Consider the following 14420-nt stretch of genomic DNA (forward strand, 5'->3'; position numbering starts at 1 on the left):
TTGCTCCAGAAAAGTGAGGCTAGAGTAGTCATGTCACCCACTAATTGTGTTGCTTTAGGCCAGTAGCTTCATTCTCTTTAAGTGTAAATTACTGGAGAGAAAAAAAAAAAAAAACAAAACAAGACTATCAGTTAGTAAAGTGCTTGCCTTGTGAGCAGGACCTGAGTTCAGTTCCCACAACCCATGTGGGAAACAAAAGGCTGGACATGGTAGTGCACACTTGTAGTGGCAGTACCGGGGAGGGGAAGCCAAGTGAGGACTCCCTAGAGCTTGGTGGCAGCAGCCTAACCAACTCAGTGAGTTCCAGGCCAGTGACAGACTCTGTCTTCAAACAACAGCCAGAGAAGTGTAGAGCGTCTGAGGAATGACACCCAAGGTTGGCCTCTGATTTCCACATACAGAAGCTCTCAGAGTCTCATGCCACCTGATGACAGGGAAGTGTTAGAGAGATGGATAGCCACTGTGATCAAGTTGTCACCTCCGCCAGAAAGGGACCATCCTCTCAAGGCTTTGCAGAACATTTACCAGGTGACACTGAAATATGTCTTCCTTTCTTGGGCTAGTCTAGGTTTTGTTTCTAATTTTTTTAATGTTTTTTATATTTATTTTATTCATAAATATATTTTTATAGACACATTCCGCATAGTGTGCCTGTGAAACTATATATGATACATAGTGAACTCACTCATCATCCCTCATCATGAAGCAAATTTTTTAAAAGAGGCCAAAACAAAAAATGTGCTTTGCCTGCATTTATGTCTGTGCACCACATGCATGTCTGGTGCCCGAGGAAGTGGTGAGTCCCCAAGTGGATGCTGGGAATTGAACTCGGGTCCTTCGCAAAAACAAGTGCTCTTAACCACTGAGCCAACTCTCCCTTGTTTCTCATTTTCATTCCCAGACTTGGATACCTGAAATGGGGTTAATTTTTGTGGCTTTAAGGTTGTTGTTTTTTTTCCCGGGACATGAGTGTTGTTTTTCGCAGTACTGGTGATTGGAACTAAAGCCCCATACATGCCAGGCAAGCATTACCAAACTGGTATACCACAGTCAAACTTTTCTGTTGCTTATTTGTATTTAGAACATTAAACTATAACACTGTTTCATAGAGAATTGGTTAGATTAGGTTAAGTGGTGACTGGAATATTAACAGCATGTGGTGTGAAGTCATTTTATGTCTATGACATAGAAATAAATTCATAAGGATGAAATCAAAATAGCAAAGAGAAAATGAGTCATGAAATAAACAGCAAAGTGTCACTCATACCAGACACTGAGTTATTGGTTTCTTGTTTAAGTAGACTCTAAAAATAAATCCAGAGTGGTACAGTCCCAGCTGCTAGCAATACCTGCTTTTGGATAGTGTGACCTTGGAAATTCCCCTTTGCTATGTTTTGATAATTTTAAAACATTTTAATAACGATTATGTACCACATTTATTGTCATCAAAAGTCCACAAATTTAGAGAAGAAAAAAAAAAGCTAAAAGTAAGCATCTGTGTAGCCTGATGGTGGTACTGCCTGTGTGGGACTCCTGTGGGTTTCCAGGAAAATGAGTTTACCCCATTATTTTAGAGCTCGCCCTGTTAATTTAGTCACTGTTGCATACTGGATTACACATTGGCTTACAGCTTTTCCTCAGGTTTCACACCCACATCCCAGGACACTCAGGCGGTGTGCCGTGTGGTGGTTGACCTGGACACCCCTCTCTCCTCTTGTTCCTGCTGTTTGGGTGTGGAAAGGAGTACTTGTAATGGTGATGAGAGTCTGCAATGGGAAAGGAAAGCCCATTTAGAACTAGGAAGAAAAGGAGAGTCTCCCGGGAAGTTTCCAGTATAGTTTAAAACCTTCAAGTGAGCGTTCAATCACGTGGCCCCTGTTTACTTCATTGCCTGTGTTTTACAACCTCCCAGTAACATGGGTTAAAGAAGAGTGAATGACAGAGCAAGCTAACTTTGAAATTATCAGCATTTGTTTTAGAGATCTGCTCTTACAATTTTGAAATTTTTCCTTGTTTGATGGTTTTAAATAGAAAGTACATGGCTGTTTTATAACAAATGAAGCAAATTAAAAAAAAAGAAAGAAACTCAGCTTTTTCTTCACTTTGTCCTTTCCCTATTTTGTCTATCTCCCATTTCCAACCACATAATTAACTCATTTGAGTTGTTTTTTGAGAAGACTGTTGAGAAACCTTTGAGGATGATGAATGAGTTCATTGTCTGTCATATGTGGTCTCACAGGCACTCTGTGAGGAACATGTCCAGTGTGTCACATGTACGTAGCTAATTGCTTGTGAGTTATATCTCTGTAAAGCTAGATGTTTAAGATCCAGAGTTGTTAGGTAGTAGCCAGGTATGATGGCCCACTCCTGTAATCCCAGTGCTCGGGAGGCACAAGCAGAAAGATGGCAGCAAATGTCAGGCTGTCTGGTCTCTGTAGCAAGCCTCAAGCCATCAGAGTTGCTAGGTGTTAATTTTGCTCTTGGAGCACGGCCAAGAGATTAAAAGGACTGGGGGGTGGGGGAGGGTGGGGATGGGGTGAGCCAGGAACTTTGAAGGAGCTTCTGGCCTAGCAAGTATCTTTCTGAAACTGTAATAGTCTCTAATTTCTCTACATACCTGTGCTGTGGTCTTTGCCAGAACGGCAGGGAGGTGGGCCCATCCTGATGTGACCACTGGGGTCTGGTTCCTGTTGCTAATCAAATGTTTGGGATTTATCTTGTTGGGTGAGTCAGTAGTACCCTATAACTGCTGGCTGTTCATTATGTAAGTACCCAATGTGCTTACCCCTTCCCCAGTTGATGATGCTGGCTTGCTTCCAGCTTTGACCATAAGCTGCTGTGTTTATAGATGAACTTTGGACACAGGTGTTCATGAACTTGGTGCACGTTGCAATGGATTCTGGGGCCAGCACATGTTAGCACCCAAGAATTCTGTTCTTTATTTAGATGAAGTCATTTCTGATTTATTAATTGATAATACTGTGGTGTCATGGCAGGGGAACTCAGAAAGGTTTTCCTTGTGTTTTTATTACAGGTTTACATTCTGCATTTAGATCTGTGGCCTGTTTGACTACAGGCTCTTTTAGCATATGGATGTTGAACTGCTCTACCCATAAAGAAGTGCCAGTCTCCATAGAACAGCTTTGTACCTTGTTGTACATCATTTGACTATATTAGTCTGTTTCTGTACTCCACTGTGCTCTGTCATTGGTCTCAGGGACTGTGTTCTCGGACACTGCCATCTGTTGGATCCCAGTGTCATGTTAGGCTTCTTGGAGGTGTCCCAAGCTCACGGTACTGTTTCTTTGCTTTCTGATATCCCCAGCTTCCTGCTCGTTTCATCATTCCTTTCTATCTTCAGGGTCCCATTCTCTCCTGTGGTGTCGAGCTGTTCGTTCCACCCTGTAGTTCTTGTCTCTCTACTGTGGTCATCATCTCTGTGGTGGATTTGCATCTTTTGTCTAGAGCTTCTATGTCTATACCTCAACTTTTGGATACAACATGCCCTCAGTACTATTGTCTGCTGATACCCACATCCATCAGGTCTGTTCAGATGAATGGCCTGTTCTCTCTCTCTCTCTCTGGAAATTATATTCCCCTGCTTTTCTACCTGTCTGGTCATCTTTAGCTATGTGCAACTGTGAATTTTGTCCCATTGAGGCCTATAGAGTTAGGATTTTCCTTTTAACTTTTTTGAGATATACTTGAGATACAATTAATCCATATGGAAGTAGTTCCATCCTTTTTGGTACTTGTTTTTAAGATGCATTAGGCAGGATCTGAGCCATACTAGCCCAGGGCTAGCAACTTTCCATTGACAAGGCAAGGTTCTTTTGATGTTGAATCCAAGGCTCCATGGGTGTGAATTTTCCTGGTCTGCTTGATTAAAGCAGCCACTCTGCTCAGCTTCCCGTAGTACAGTCAACTCTGAGTATCCAAGGGGATTTGCACATCTGGGGTGCTCAAGTGCTTTACATGAGGGGCATTGTGTCTGCATAACCATGTCCTCCTGTCCACTCTTAGTTACCTCCGCTTTAAGTCATCTCCAGATACTTAGATCTAGTACAGTGCAAATGCTGTGTAATGAGTTATTACACTATATTGTTTAGATCATGGCTTTAAAAAGAAGCCTACATGTTCAGCAGAGATGCAGCATTTTATTGGGAAATATTTTTGAGCCTTGGTTGACTGAATCCAAGGACATAGAACCCACAGGTAAAGAACCAACTGTACTGGGCTCTCTCTAATCCTCTTGTGTGTTTTCATGGACTCTGATAGTTTTCTCACAGCACGTTCCTTTGTGATATTGTGCTAATCGATGACGGGACCTTTTCTAGTTGCAGAACTCTGGGCAGCTCCCTCCTCTGTCCCTGCCCTGCCCTAACCGCTGAACTCCACTTGGGTTCTTTTCTGTACTCAACAGCCTGGCAGTGACCTGGTGGCAATTATAGGGCTCCTCATCTGCTCCCATCTCCTAGAATCAGAATACCTAGTACTTTGGTCTTTGGGACAGTAAAGTAAACCCCATCCCTTATTACACTTAGCTATGGCCCAGCGGACCCAGCAGTAAGCACAAGGATGTAGGATTAAGGCCGTTGCATAAAGTGATGGTTCTGTGCCTTTGTGCATCAGCTGGGGTCTAGGGGATGGCATGGCAGTGACTGGGGAGTCGAAGGCTCTGAATGGCGCCTTTTCACTTCCCTACACTGTGTGGGAGGTAGAGTGTATTCATTGAATATTCTGAAGCCCTCCCAAATCCTTCACATTTTATCCCAATAAAAACGTCGGTCTGCTAGACAAGGCAAACGTGTTAGAATGCTGAGCTAGAATCCAGGTGTAACCACTCACTAGACCAGACTTCCAGCTTTTTGTGTGGTGAAGTTTGTGAGCATAGAACTTCTGGGAGTACAACATTCAGAATCTACTTAAAACTAACCTTTGGCTCATGGTAAGTAACTTAAGGCACATTTCTTGATCCGCTGTTTTTCTGCTTTGCTTTCTTGTGGTGCTGGGAATGGAACCTAGGGCCTGTGCATGACAGATGTCCTCCAAGCAGTTACATACTCAGCAAACACTTGGTTTGGTTTGGTTTTCTGGTTTGTTTTGTTTGAAACAGGGTCTCATGTAGCCCAGGCTGGCTACATAGCCAAAAATAGCCCTGAATGTATGACCCTCTTGCTTCCACCTTCCACATGCCTAGGATGACAAGCATGTATTACCATGTCTGTTGTATGATCTGCTGGGGTGGAACCCAGGCTTCCATGCTCTCCAGGCAAGCACTCTGCCAACTGAGCTACAGCCCAGCCCTTCCACTGTTATCTTGAAACTTACATTAATTGAACTGACTTAAGAATTATTACTTGTCATGTATGAATTTTCTGCTCTTAAACTAAAAAAGGTTAAATAAACTCATACACTAAAAAGAGTGTCCTGTTTCATTCTTATCAGAAGTAAGATAGGTTGCACATTTAGTTGTACAATAGGCCTAAAATACTCAGCAGTGGTGGTGCACAACTTTAATCTCAGCACTCGGGAGGCAGAGGTAGGAGGATCTCTGTGAGTTTGAGGCCAGCCTGATCTACAGATCAAGTCCAAGGATAGCCAGGACTGTTACACAGAAAAACCCCTTCTTGAAAAACCAAAAAAAAGACAAAAAGAAAAAAGAAAGCTCAGAATTGTTAGAAAAACAGTTGTTAGAATTTTTCAACTACATTCTCTTTATTTAATAATCTATAAAGATTGTGTAAATTTTTATTTCCCTAGTATTTTCAGTCATTACTTTAGAACATACAAGTTGAGTGTCTGGAGTGATGGTTAAGAGCACTCACTGCGGCCATGCGGTAGCAGCGCACGCCTTTAATCCCAGCACTCAGGAGGCAGAGCCAGGCGGATCTCTGTGAGTTCGAGGCCAGCCTGGGCTACAGAGCAAGATCCAGGACAGGCTCCAAAGCTACACAGAGAAACCCTGTCTTGTTAAAAAAAAAAAAAAAAAAAAAAAAAAAAAAAAAGAGCACTCACTGCTCTTACAGAGGACCCAGGTCACTTACCACCACCACCAGGAGGCTCACAGCTATCTGTAACTGCAGATCCTGGAGAACCAGTGCCCTCTTCCAGCCTCCACAGGCACAGGGCACACTGGTATGCAGTACATAACATCCAGGCTCTTCCATGTACACTTAAAATAAATAAATCTTACTTTAAAAAAATAGAACATATGGAATAAACATCCCAAAGCTGAAAATACAAACTCAAAAATGGTCCAAATGCTAAATTTTTGAGCATCAATATAATACCACAGTAGAAACTTTTACACTTGACCTAGACTCACTAAAAATGTTGTGTAAATTAAGTACATTTAATGGGGAAAATATTTTTTAACTTATCTCCAGGTTATATGTTTAGTGTACATATTAAACATGAATTTTGTGTTTAAACCTGTATCCCACCCCAGAATAGCTCATATATATATTCATACACACACACACACACAAACTCCACAGTTTGGAAGACGAATGCAAGCAACTCTGATATGAAGCATTTCAGATAAGTGACATTCAATCACATTTGAATGGACTATAAAAATGAAAAACTATTCAAATGTAAGAATTTTAAGTGTAGATTTTTAAATGCCACATGCAGGCATCTACTTGGAGGGAAACTGCCTTGTTTGAAATCAGCTGTGGTTGTGGAGAAGGAGGTGAGATTGAGACATGCAAAAGAAGGCTCTGCCTGGCTCCCCTGGAGAATTACTACAGTGCTGCAGGGTCAGGCAGAGGAACAAAAGCCCTCAGCCTGGCACTTCCCCACCATCCAGGTGTGTTTGAGATAACATTCCAGAGAAAGCATCATGGAGGAGCCTACAATTAGGGACACAGTTAGGACCATGATTGCGTTGCAGCTGAGAGCTAATGGTTTTCAGGTAATTAGTGCAGTTAGAAAGGTGACTCATGCTTTTCCTGAGGGTCTACCAAGGGCTAAGTTCACCATTATCAAAGATTTTGTTCACTTACGTTTAAGATTGCATTCAGAACTGGGGAAGTAGCTCCGTAGGTAAAGTCCTGCCATGCAATCATGAGGACCTGAGTTCTGATCCTCAGCATCCACGAGAAGCCCAACACAACAGCATGCATCCATAATCCCTGTACTGGGGCGGTAAGTGGATCCTGGGTGCTCACTGACCAGTATACCCAAGTCTGAGAGCTCCAGGTTCAGTGAGAGATAGTCTCAAACAATAAGGTGGAGAGTGACTGAGAAGACACCTGATGCCACTCAAGAGAGATCGCATTCAGTTTGTAAATTGCTCCCTGGGTTCCCTGTAGGTCATCATTGCCTCAGGAGGAAGGTTCCACCGTGCTGCAGGTATTGGTGAAGCCTTGACCAGTTTCTGTACTTTCTCTATGAGGGCACCAGATCAGTAACTCTGAGTGCTGTATGTCTTCATGTCTGTGTTTATAACATCTTTCCATCTGTTCAGTTTCTAGTTGCTGACATTGCTGCTCTTAGTTTCTTATTTTGGTCTTTGTGTCTGTGGCCCTGCTGTGATGTCAGTCTGGGCCTGTTGTACAGGTATGTCACATACAGACAAATGACAGAAGTTTGACTTACAGAGCCTCACATTCCATGGCTATCTATGGGAGGAAGAGTGTTTAGAAGGAACCATCTTTTGGCCTTTGGCCTTCCCAATAGAAGTCATGTTCACTAAGACTGAGGAAGCAGGAGCTCTTGGTAGTTAAAAACCAAAGAGCTGAGAAATGAAAACTGTGTCTCTGGAAAGAGAATCATTGTTCTGTTTGGGACTGTTGCTTCACATCACAGCTAAGTGTTCATTAATCTACCAATTGGTAATGACTAATACAGATAGAGAAAGGCTTCATAGGGCTGCTGAACTATAAGGATATTTTTTTAGCTGGGTGGTGATGGCTCACACCTTTAATCCCAGCACTCGGGAGACATAGGCAGATGGACCTCTGTGAGTTTGAGGCCAACCTGGTCTGTAGAGTGAGTTCCAGGACAGAGAAACCCTGTCTTGAAAACCCCCCCCCCAAAAAAAAAAACAAAAAAACAAAAAAAAACCCTCTTCTTTTAAAATTATTTCGTAACTATTTTGACTTATATTTAAATCAGAGAATAAGACAGTTTGAGAAAGCTACAGGGCTGACTTAGTGGAAATGGGAGTGATAGGTACTTTCTTACATTGCCGTCAGTCCCTGTCATGGCCAGGTGGAGCTTTGTGGATCACATACACAAACATGCACACGTGCAAGCCTGCTCTTAATGTCTATAGGAAAGACATCTGGGACGTGCCGAACAGTTGGAACTGCCAGAATGCTTCTGCGGACATTGTGTGACCCTCAAAGCAGCCTGGTTTGAAGAAAGGGTTTGCCCTTTTCAGAGCTGGCAGAGGCAGAATGTCCATTACTGTCTTGATTCTAGATAAGCACAGAGAGGTGCTGTTCCATGGTGCTGTGCTGCCCTCCCATGTGACCCAGTCCTGTCATGTGTCTGTGTTTCCATGTGTACTCTGAATATATACATTCCACTTACAAGATCATGACACACTGGCAGACTACACAGTACCTCAGGCTTCTGGTCCTCCGTCCCTGCCGTAGATGATGATGCTGGAGCTTCTCTGCCCTGGTTCCATTGCGCGGAACAACACAGGTCTCAGTAGTGTGGAGGTGACGTCAGCACCACTGCTCTTCTTAACCTGTGTCCTTTCACAAATTTAACTCCTCAAGTTTTTATATTAAAAAGTGTTGCTGGGCAGTGGTGGCGCAGGCCTTTAATCCCAGCGCTCGGGAGGCGGAGGCAGGCGGGTCTTTGAGTTCCAGGTCAGCCAGGGATGTTACACAGAGAAACCCTGTCTTGAAAAACCTAAATAAATAAATAAATGCTGCCAGATTAGAACCCCAAGTATCATTTGGGGTGTCACACTGTGCGTTCGCCTCTGTCCCTTCCCGCACTGAGCATCGGAGTTCTGTTGACTTTTCTCAGGAGGAGCTGTCAGTGTACCATGGTGCAGTAAGAAAGCGGCTGGGGGCCGGGCGGCGGTGGCCACGCCTTTAATCCCAGCACTCGGGAGGCAGAGCCAGGCGGATCTCTGTGAGTTCGAGGCCAGCCTGGGCTACCAAGTGAGTTCCAGGAAAGGCACAAAGCTACACAGAGAAACCCTGTCTTGAAAAAAGAAAGAAAGAAAGAAAGAAAGAGGCTGGGAGCTCCAGGAGCCAGGTTTTCTTATGGGAGAACTCCTTGGACGACAGAGCCCAACAGTAGAAGCTGCCTTTTCCCTCTTTAGCTGTTGCCTTTCACCATGGTCCGTGACGTCACACAGTTCTGCTCCCAAGTACTCGTGGAGCAGGTTGCATGGCTTGTGTCGTCTTTGGTTGCAGAGCGATCTGACTTGAAGCTCTCGTCTGGGTTGCATCTGTACCTTTTCCTGGGGATAACCTGTGAATGGCTTATCATGGGACCCCCTCACTCTCTGAGCAGGTTACCAGTTGCTTGTTTGCTCCGTCACTGCCTCTAGCCGCCACCAGGCTGTTGTTCCTTCCTATGTGGTGTGTCCATGCCTGTGCGACAGTGTTCAGCATCACGAGATCTTCCTTCCCCAGCTTGCTTTGCCTTTGCTGACCCTACTGGGTATCCACATACCCTACCCTGCTCCTGAGCTGGCACCTGCCTGAGCCTGCAGCTTGTACCTACCAGAGAGCAAAGTGCCAGCCTCCCGTTTTTGAAGGCCCCTTAGCTCCTCTCCATCTGAGGAGAAAGAGGACAGTCAGTCCGGGCAAAGGACTCAATTCTAACTTTCTTCTCCCAACATTGACGACCTGGGAGCCCAGGGAGTTGGCTGGTGGTGACAGGGTCAGTTCTATCACTGTTGGGCAGGCCTTGGGAAGAACTGGTGGCCTGCACAGGCTGTGTGTGACTAGGCTCATCCCATTGTTTATCTCATCCTTGAGCTTCAACAGTATATTACCTCAGGAAACTACCTGTCCTGATCCCCATCTGCTGAGAAACATCCTGCATGTCTGCTTATCATCCATTGTTTGGGGGCCTCACAGGGCCCTGTGCACATTCCGTGGATCGTAGAAGGCTCCAATCCCCAGAAGCCAGAAATCGACACTCATAATTCATACAGGTGCTGGAGTTCAACACCTAGACTTTTCTTCCTCTCACAGTTTACATTGTTTCTGGGTTTCCAGCCATTTTTTCCTTTCTTGCGTTCCTTTACTGCCCCTTTACCTTCATGTCATTCTTCATAGAAACTGCACTCCTAGCTTTTGTGGCTGGTGACATCGTAAGAAATGCCCGGCTTGCAAGCTAGGTATTAGTGACAGTAAAGAAAGAAGAGGGAGCTGCTGGTGCTGACATATTCCTATAATCCTGACTCCCAGGAGGCCAAGCCAGAAGGATTTTGATCTTGAAACTATCCTGGGCTACATCTTGAGGTCTCAAACAAAACAAAAAGGAGAATTGAGAGATTGCTCAGTTGTTAGAAGCAATGGCTATTCTTGCAGAGGATCTGTGTTCAGTTCCCAGCACCCACACAATGGCTTGCAACCATCTGTAACTTCAGTTCTAGGGCAACCAGCACCTCTTCTGGCTTCCACGGGCACCAGGTGTGCACACAGTACACATAACAGAGACACAGGCCAAATATTCAAACACGTAAGATGAAAATAAATCTTTACAAAGAAAAAGAAGGGAAAACAGAGAAGTACCCAGTGTTGGTTTGCCTGACTAGACCAGGCCTCCTCCCGGGAGGTTGTCCTAGAGCTGGCATTTGCATTTATGTCAGATATTTGGATTTGTGGTTTTGACGATGTGGGACAAGGACTTTTTTTTTCCTCCCCAAGACAGGGTTTCTCTGTGTAACAACTCTGGCTGCCTTGGAACTACTCTGTAGAACAGGCTGGCCCTGAACTCACAGAGATCTGCCTGCCTCTACCTCCTGATGGGACAAAGACTTCTTGATCACCTATAAGCCAGTTACTAGATCCCAAGACTTCTTAACTGGCATTTGATGGATTCATAGTTGTTATAAGATAATAGGTCATATTTAAACTTAATGCAAAAAAAAAAACCTTACAAGTCAATGACTTAGGAAAACTAGAGTTTGCTGTTTATATCACTGGCCAGTCACATGTTTTGTGCAGGTCCAGATAGACCAAGAGCTCTGCTCAGCCAGCCCCTAGACACACTCCCCTCCATCAGCTCATCCCTGTGCCAGAGAGCAGTCCTGTCTCAAAAGTGATCTCCAGCTGCCCCAGAAGTCACTCATCTGCCTTGTGTTCCTATGGTGGTTACAGGCCCGACCCTGTACGATATATAGCCTTTGCTGTTTTCTCGGTTTTCCTGTTTCTTTAGTCTCTTCTGTGGTCTTTGTCATCTTGTCCTTTTCTGGCTTTTTGCTTGCCCACTCACTGGATTAACAGTCTCCTGTCAGTGCTCACCTCTTAGCATCTGCTGGGGTCAGCTGTCTCTTAACAGTTTGACAGGTGAGAGTCAGAGTGACTTATAGCAGTTAGTTGGTGGTCCCATGCCCAGAAAGGTCTGTTTTGAGCTGCAGCTTTGATCCTGTCTTCTCTGGAGACCCACACCTCTTCTGAATTTTAAGAAAAAAGAACAGCTTAGAATGGGAAGCATCTATCCCTAGGATTGTGTAGTGTTTCTTGGAATGTTCTTGGTAATACTTAAGTATCCTGGTTGTGATCATGGAACATGTGGATTTTAGTTTGCAGTTAACATGTTTCGAACCTTGCCACCCTCCTCCAATCCTACGGGAGCAGAATTTGACCCAGAAGAAGATGAACCAACGTTAGAAGCAGCCTGGCCTCATCTGCAGGTACTGGACTTGGCACCAGCCCAGATAGGATCGAGTATGCCATGTGGGTGGTGACCCAGGGCCTCTCTTTAGCTGTTGACCAATGGGCTTCTGATCTAAAGGGATCTCTTTTTAGCAGAGCAGGGAGGGGAAGAAAAGAAAGATTGATTGATTGATTGATTGATTGATTGATTGATTGGTTGGTTGGTTGGTTGGTTGATTGATTGATTTTATGAAAACACTTTACACAAGCTACAGAAATGGAGACTTATTTCTTTGTCCTCAGTGATGATACTAGCTTTACTAACAACGTTGAATTTGGGTTTTGTCTTAGTTAGAGTTGTTGTTGTTGTGATGAAACACCATGACCAAAGCAACTTGGGCAGGAAAGGGTGTATCTGGCTTCCATATCACTTTATCATCAAAGGACATCAAAACAGGGCAGGAACCTGGAGGCAGGAGCTGATGCAGAAGCCATGGAGGGGTGCTGTTTACTGGTTTGCTCATCATGGCTTGTTCAGCCTGCTTTCTTATAGCACCCAGGACCACCCACAGTGGGCTGAGCTCTTCCTCATCAATCACTGATTAAGAAAATGCTCTACAGGCTTGTGTACAGCCCAGTCTTATGAACGCATTTTCTCAATCAAGGTTCCCTCCTCCTAGATGACTGCAGCTTGTGTCAAGTTGACATAAAGTCAGCTAGCACAGACTTAGAGCGTTTCCCAGATGTACTTCCAGTTTTCAGTGCCAGGGTTTAACCTATGCCCCTGTGCATCCCAGGCTCCTTGCTGACAGATGATACTTCCCAACATACCTGTAAGATGCCAGGTTGACTGGTTATAAGGCCAGCACAAGCAGAGCATTTATGTATGTCCTTGGTGAGGAGGGGAAAAAGAAGGGAGGAGCCAGATGTTCTGCCCTCCAGGCATCTGGCTTCCACACAGCTAATGACAGACCATCCACGTTGTCCAGCCAACTATGCTGTGTTTATTTACAAAGGGAACCACAATGGTTGTGGTTCAGTGTCTGTGTTTTTGTGTTCCTCTCCCAGGCAATCCTTAAGTTCTTGTCTGCTTAGAACTCCATGATACATGTAGATGGCAAACTGCAGATCTCACCCCCAAGCTTGATCATGGTCCCAGGTGTAGCAACTGAGCACCATGGAAAGCACTGTGTACCATTTAAGAGATAGTCTGTGGTTCTCGCTAAATGAAAGAATTCGGTCTGCAGTTAGAATTATGCTAAGCCACACAATTCAGCATTAATTTTGCATGTGTGTTTTTAAGTCTAATATTTTCAAGCAAAATAAAGATTGAGTTTGAGGTGTTTAATCCATTTATGAAGTACCATGTTATTTGACACATTGTTTTTTTTTCTCCTAGCTTGTTTATGAATTTTTCTTAAGATTTTTAGAGTCTCCAGATTTCCAGCCCAATATAGCAAAGAAATATATTGATCAGAAGTTTGTATTACAGGTAAGTTTCCACCTAGGTGTTCCTTAGCAGCCTTAAGTACAAAATGGTCATTGTCACTAAGTGCTGTTTTTCTTAAAGCTTCTAGAGCTCTTTGACAGCGAGGATCCTCGGGAGAGAGATTTTCTAAAAACTACCCTTCACAGAATCTACGGGAAGTTCTTAGGTCTGCGTGCTTACATCAGGAAACAGATAAATAATATATTTTATAGGTAAGTCCCATGTGGTTGCTACCCTCCCTCGATGCTATCACATCAAAGACAGAGGAGGGAAATTGAGTCATGTGCAAGTGACCCCCCCCCACACACACACACACACCACCACCACCACCACACTGGGTACCTTGCCCACTCCGCTTCCTGATGCAGTTTTGACTGCTCACTTCCTTGCGGTCTGCTCTTGCTTCTGCTCTCCAACGCCTTACCACATACACCACCCTTGCTTGAGTTCCTATAGAGTTGTCCAGTTGCCCTGAGTGTGAGTGAATTGACTGTGTCCCATTCACCTGCTTGTTACCTTATTGTTCCTGCTCAGTCACAGGAAGACAGGAAGGAGGAGGGAAGGAAGTAGTCAGCCTTTGCCTGGGAAGATCTGTGAATTAGGTGAGCAGTTTGAGGGCCAGCTAAGCAGAGGGGGAGGGGGGGCCTGGTGGCAGACAGAGCAGGACGGCTTTTCTATATACTCCCAGACCTGTGCTGTCGGCCTCTAGCTCAGAAAGGACATACCAAAACCCTTCAAGTGGATTGTTTGCTATGACCCCTGATGTTTTATCCCCACCCTTGTCTCATCTTTGACCACGCCTCATGAGTCTTAAGGTCTGGTATCGCAAGTGAGCATGAAGGTACACGCCTAGAATCCCAGGGCTTAGGAGACTGAGGCAGAAAGATTGCCACAGCTCAGGCAGCCTTATCTGCCTCGAGGTCCAGATGAGTCAGGGCTACATTCACATGGTTCGCACCACTGCTGCTCTCTGGTTAACGTGCAGCTTCCCGGGCTACCTCTGTGCTTCCAGGTTCTGCCCACTCCCAAGCTGGGCAGCCATGTGTCATCCCAGGCTGAAGTCCACCCGAGTTGACGGTCCCTCCTCCCTAGGAGCAGCTTCAGTGGCACCAGGGGTTGTGTGC

General features: G+C 44.8%; 1 protein-coding gene and 1 long non-coding RNA gene across 12 annotated transcripts in view; one reads left to right on the forward strand and one right to left on the reverse strand.

Annotated features, from left to right (window-relative positions):
• Nucleotides 1-14420, forward strand: part of Ppp2r5c (protein phosphatase 2 regulatory subunit B'gamma) — a 147659-nt gene that overhangs the window by 100022 nt on the left and 33217 nt on the right. For all 9 annotated transcript variants that reach the window (XM_037210846.1, XM_028883814.2, XM_028883815.2 and 6 more), the window contains 3 exons: nt 11735-11845; nt 13207-13299; nt 13378-13508. In XM_037210846.1, the coding sequence (XP_037066741.1) occupies nt 11735-11845; nt 13207-13299; nt 13378-13508 (335 nt within the window). The remainder of the gene's footprint in view (nt 1-11734; nt 11846-13206; nt 13300-13377; nt 13509-14420) is intronic.
• Nucleotides 982-14131, reverse strand: LOC119089026. 3 transcript variants are annotated; one of them, XR_005092869.1, is made up of 5 exons: nt 13813-14131; nt 11454-11605; nt 8578-8707; nt 6048-6175; nt 982-1766 (listed from the first exon to the last, which is right to left on the reverse strand). It is a non-coding gene; the product is annotated as an uncharacterized LOC119089026 (long non-coding RNA). The 3 variants fall into 3 exon arrangements; XR_005092870.1 differs by lacking the exon at nt 11454-11605; XR_005092868.1 differs by lacking the exons at nt 11454-11605; nt 13813-14131 and having other exon boundaries at nt 8578-8808.

This window comes from Peromyscus leucopus, chromosome 14, assembly GCF_004664715.2.
Source record: "Peromyscus leucopus breed LL Stock chromosome 14, UCI_PerLeu_2.1, whole genome shotgun sequence".
Classification (NCBI taxonomy): domain Eukaryota; kingdom Metazoa; phylum Chordata; class Mammalia; order Rodentia; family Cricetidae; genus Peromyscus; species Peromyscus leucopus.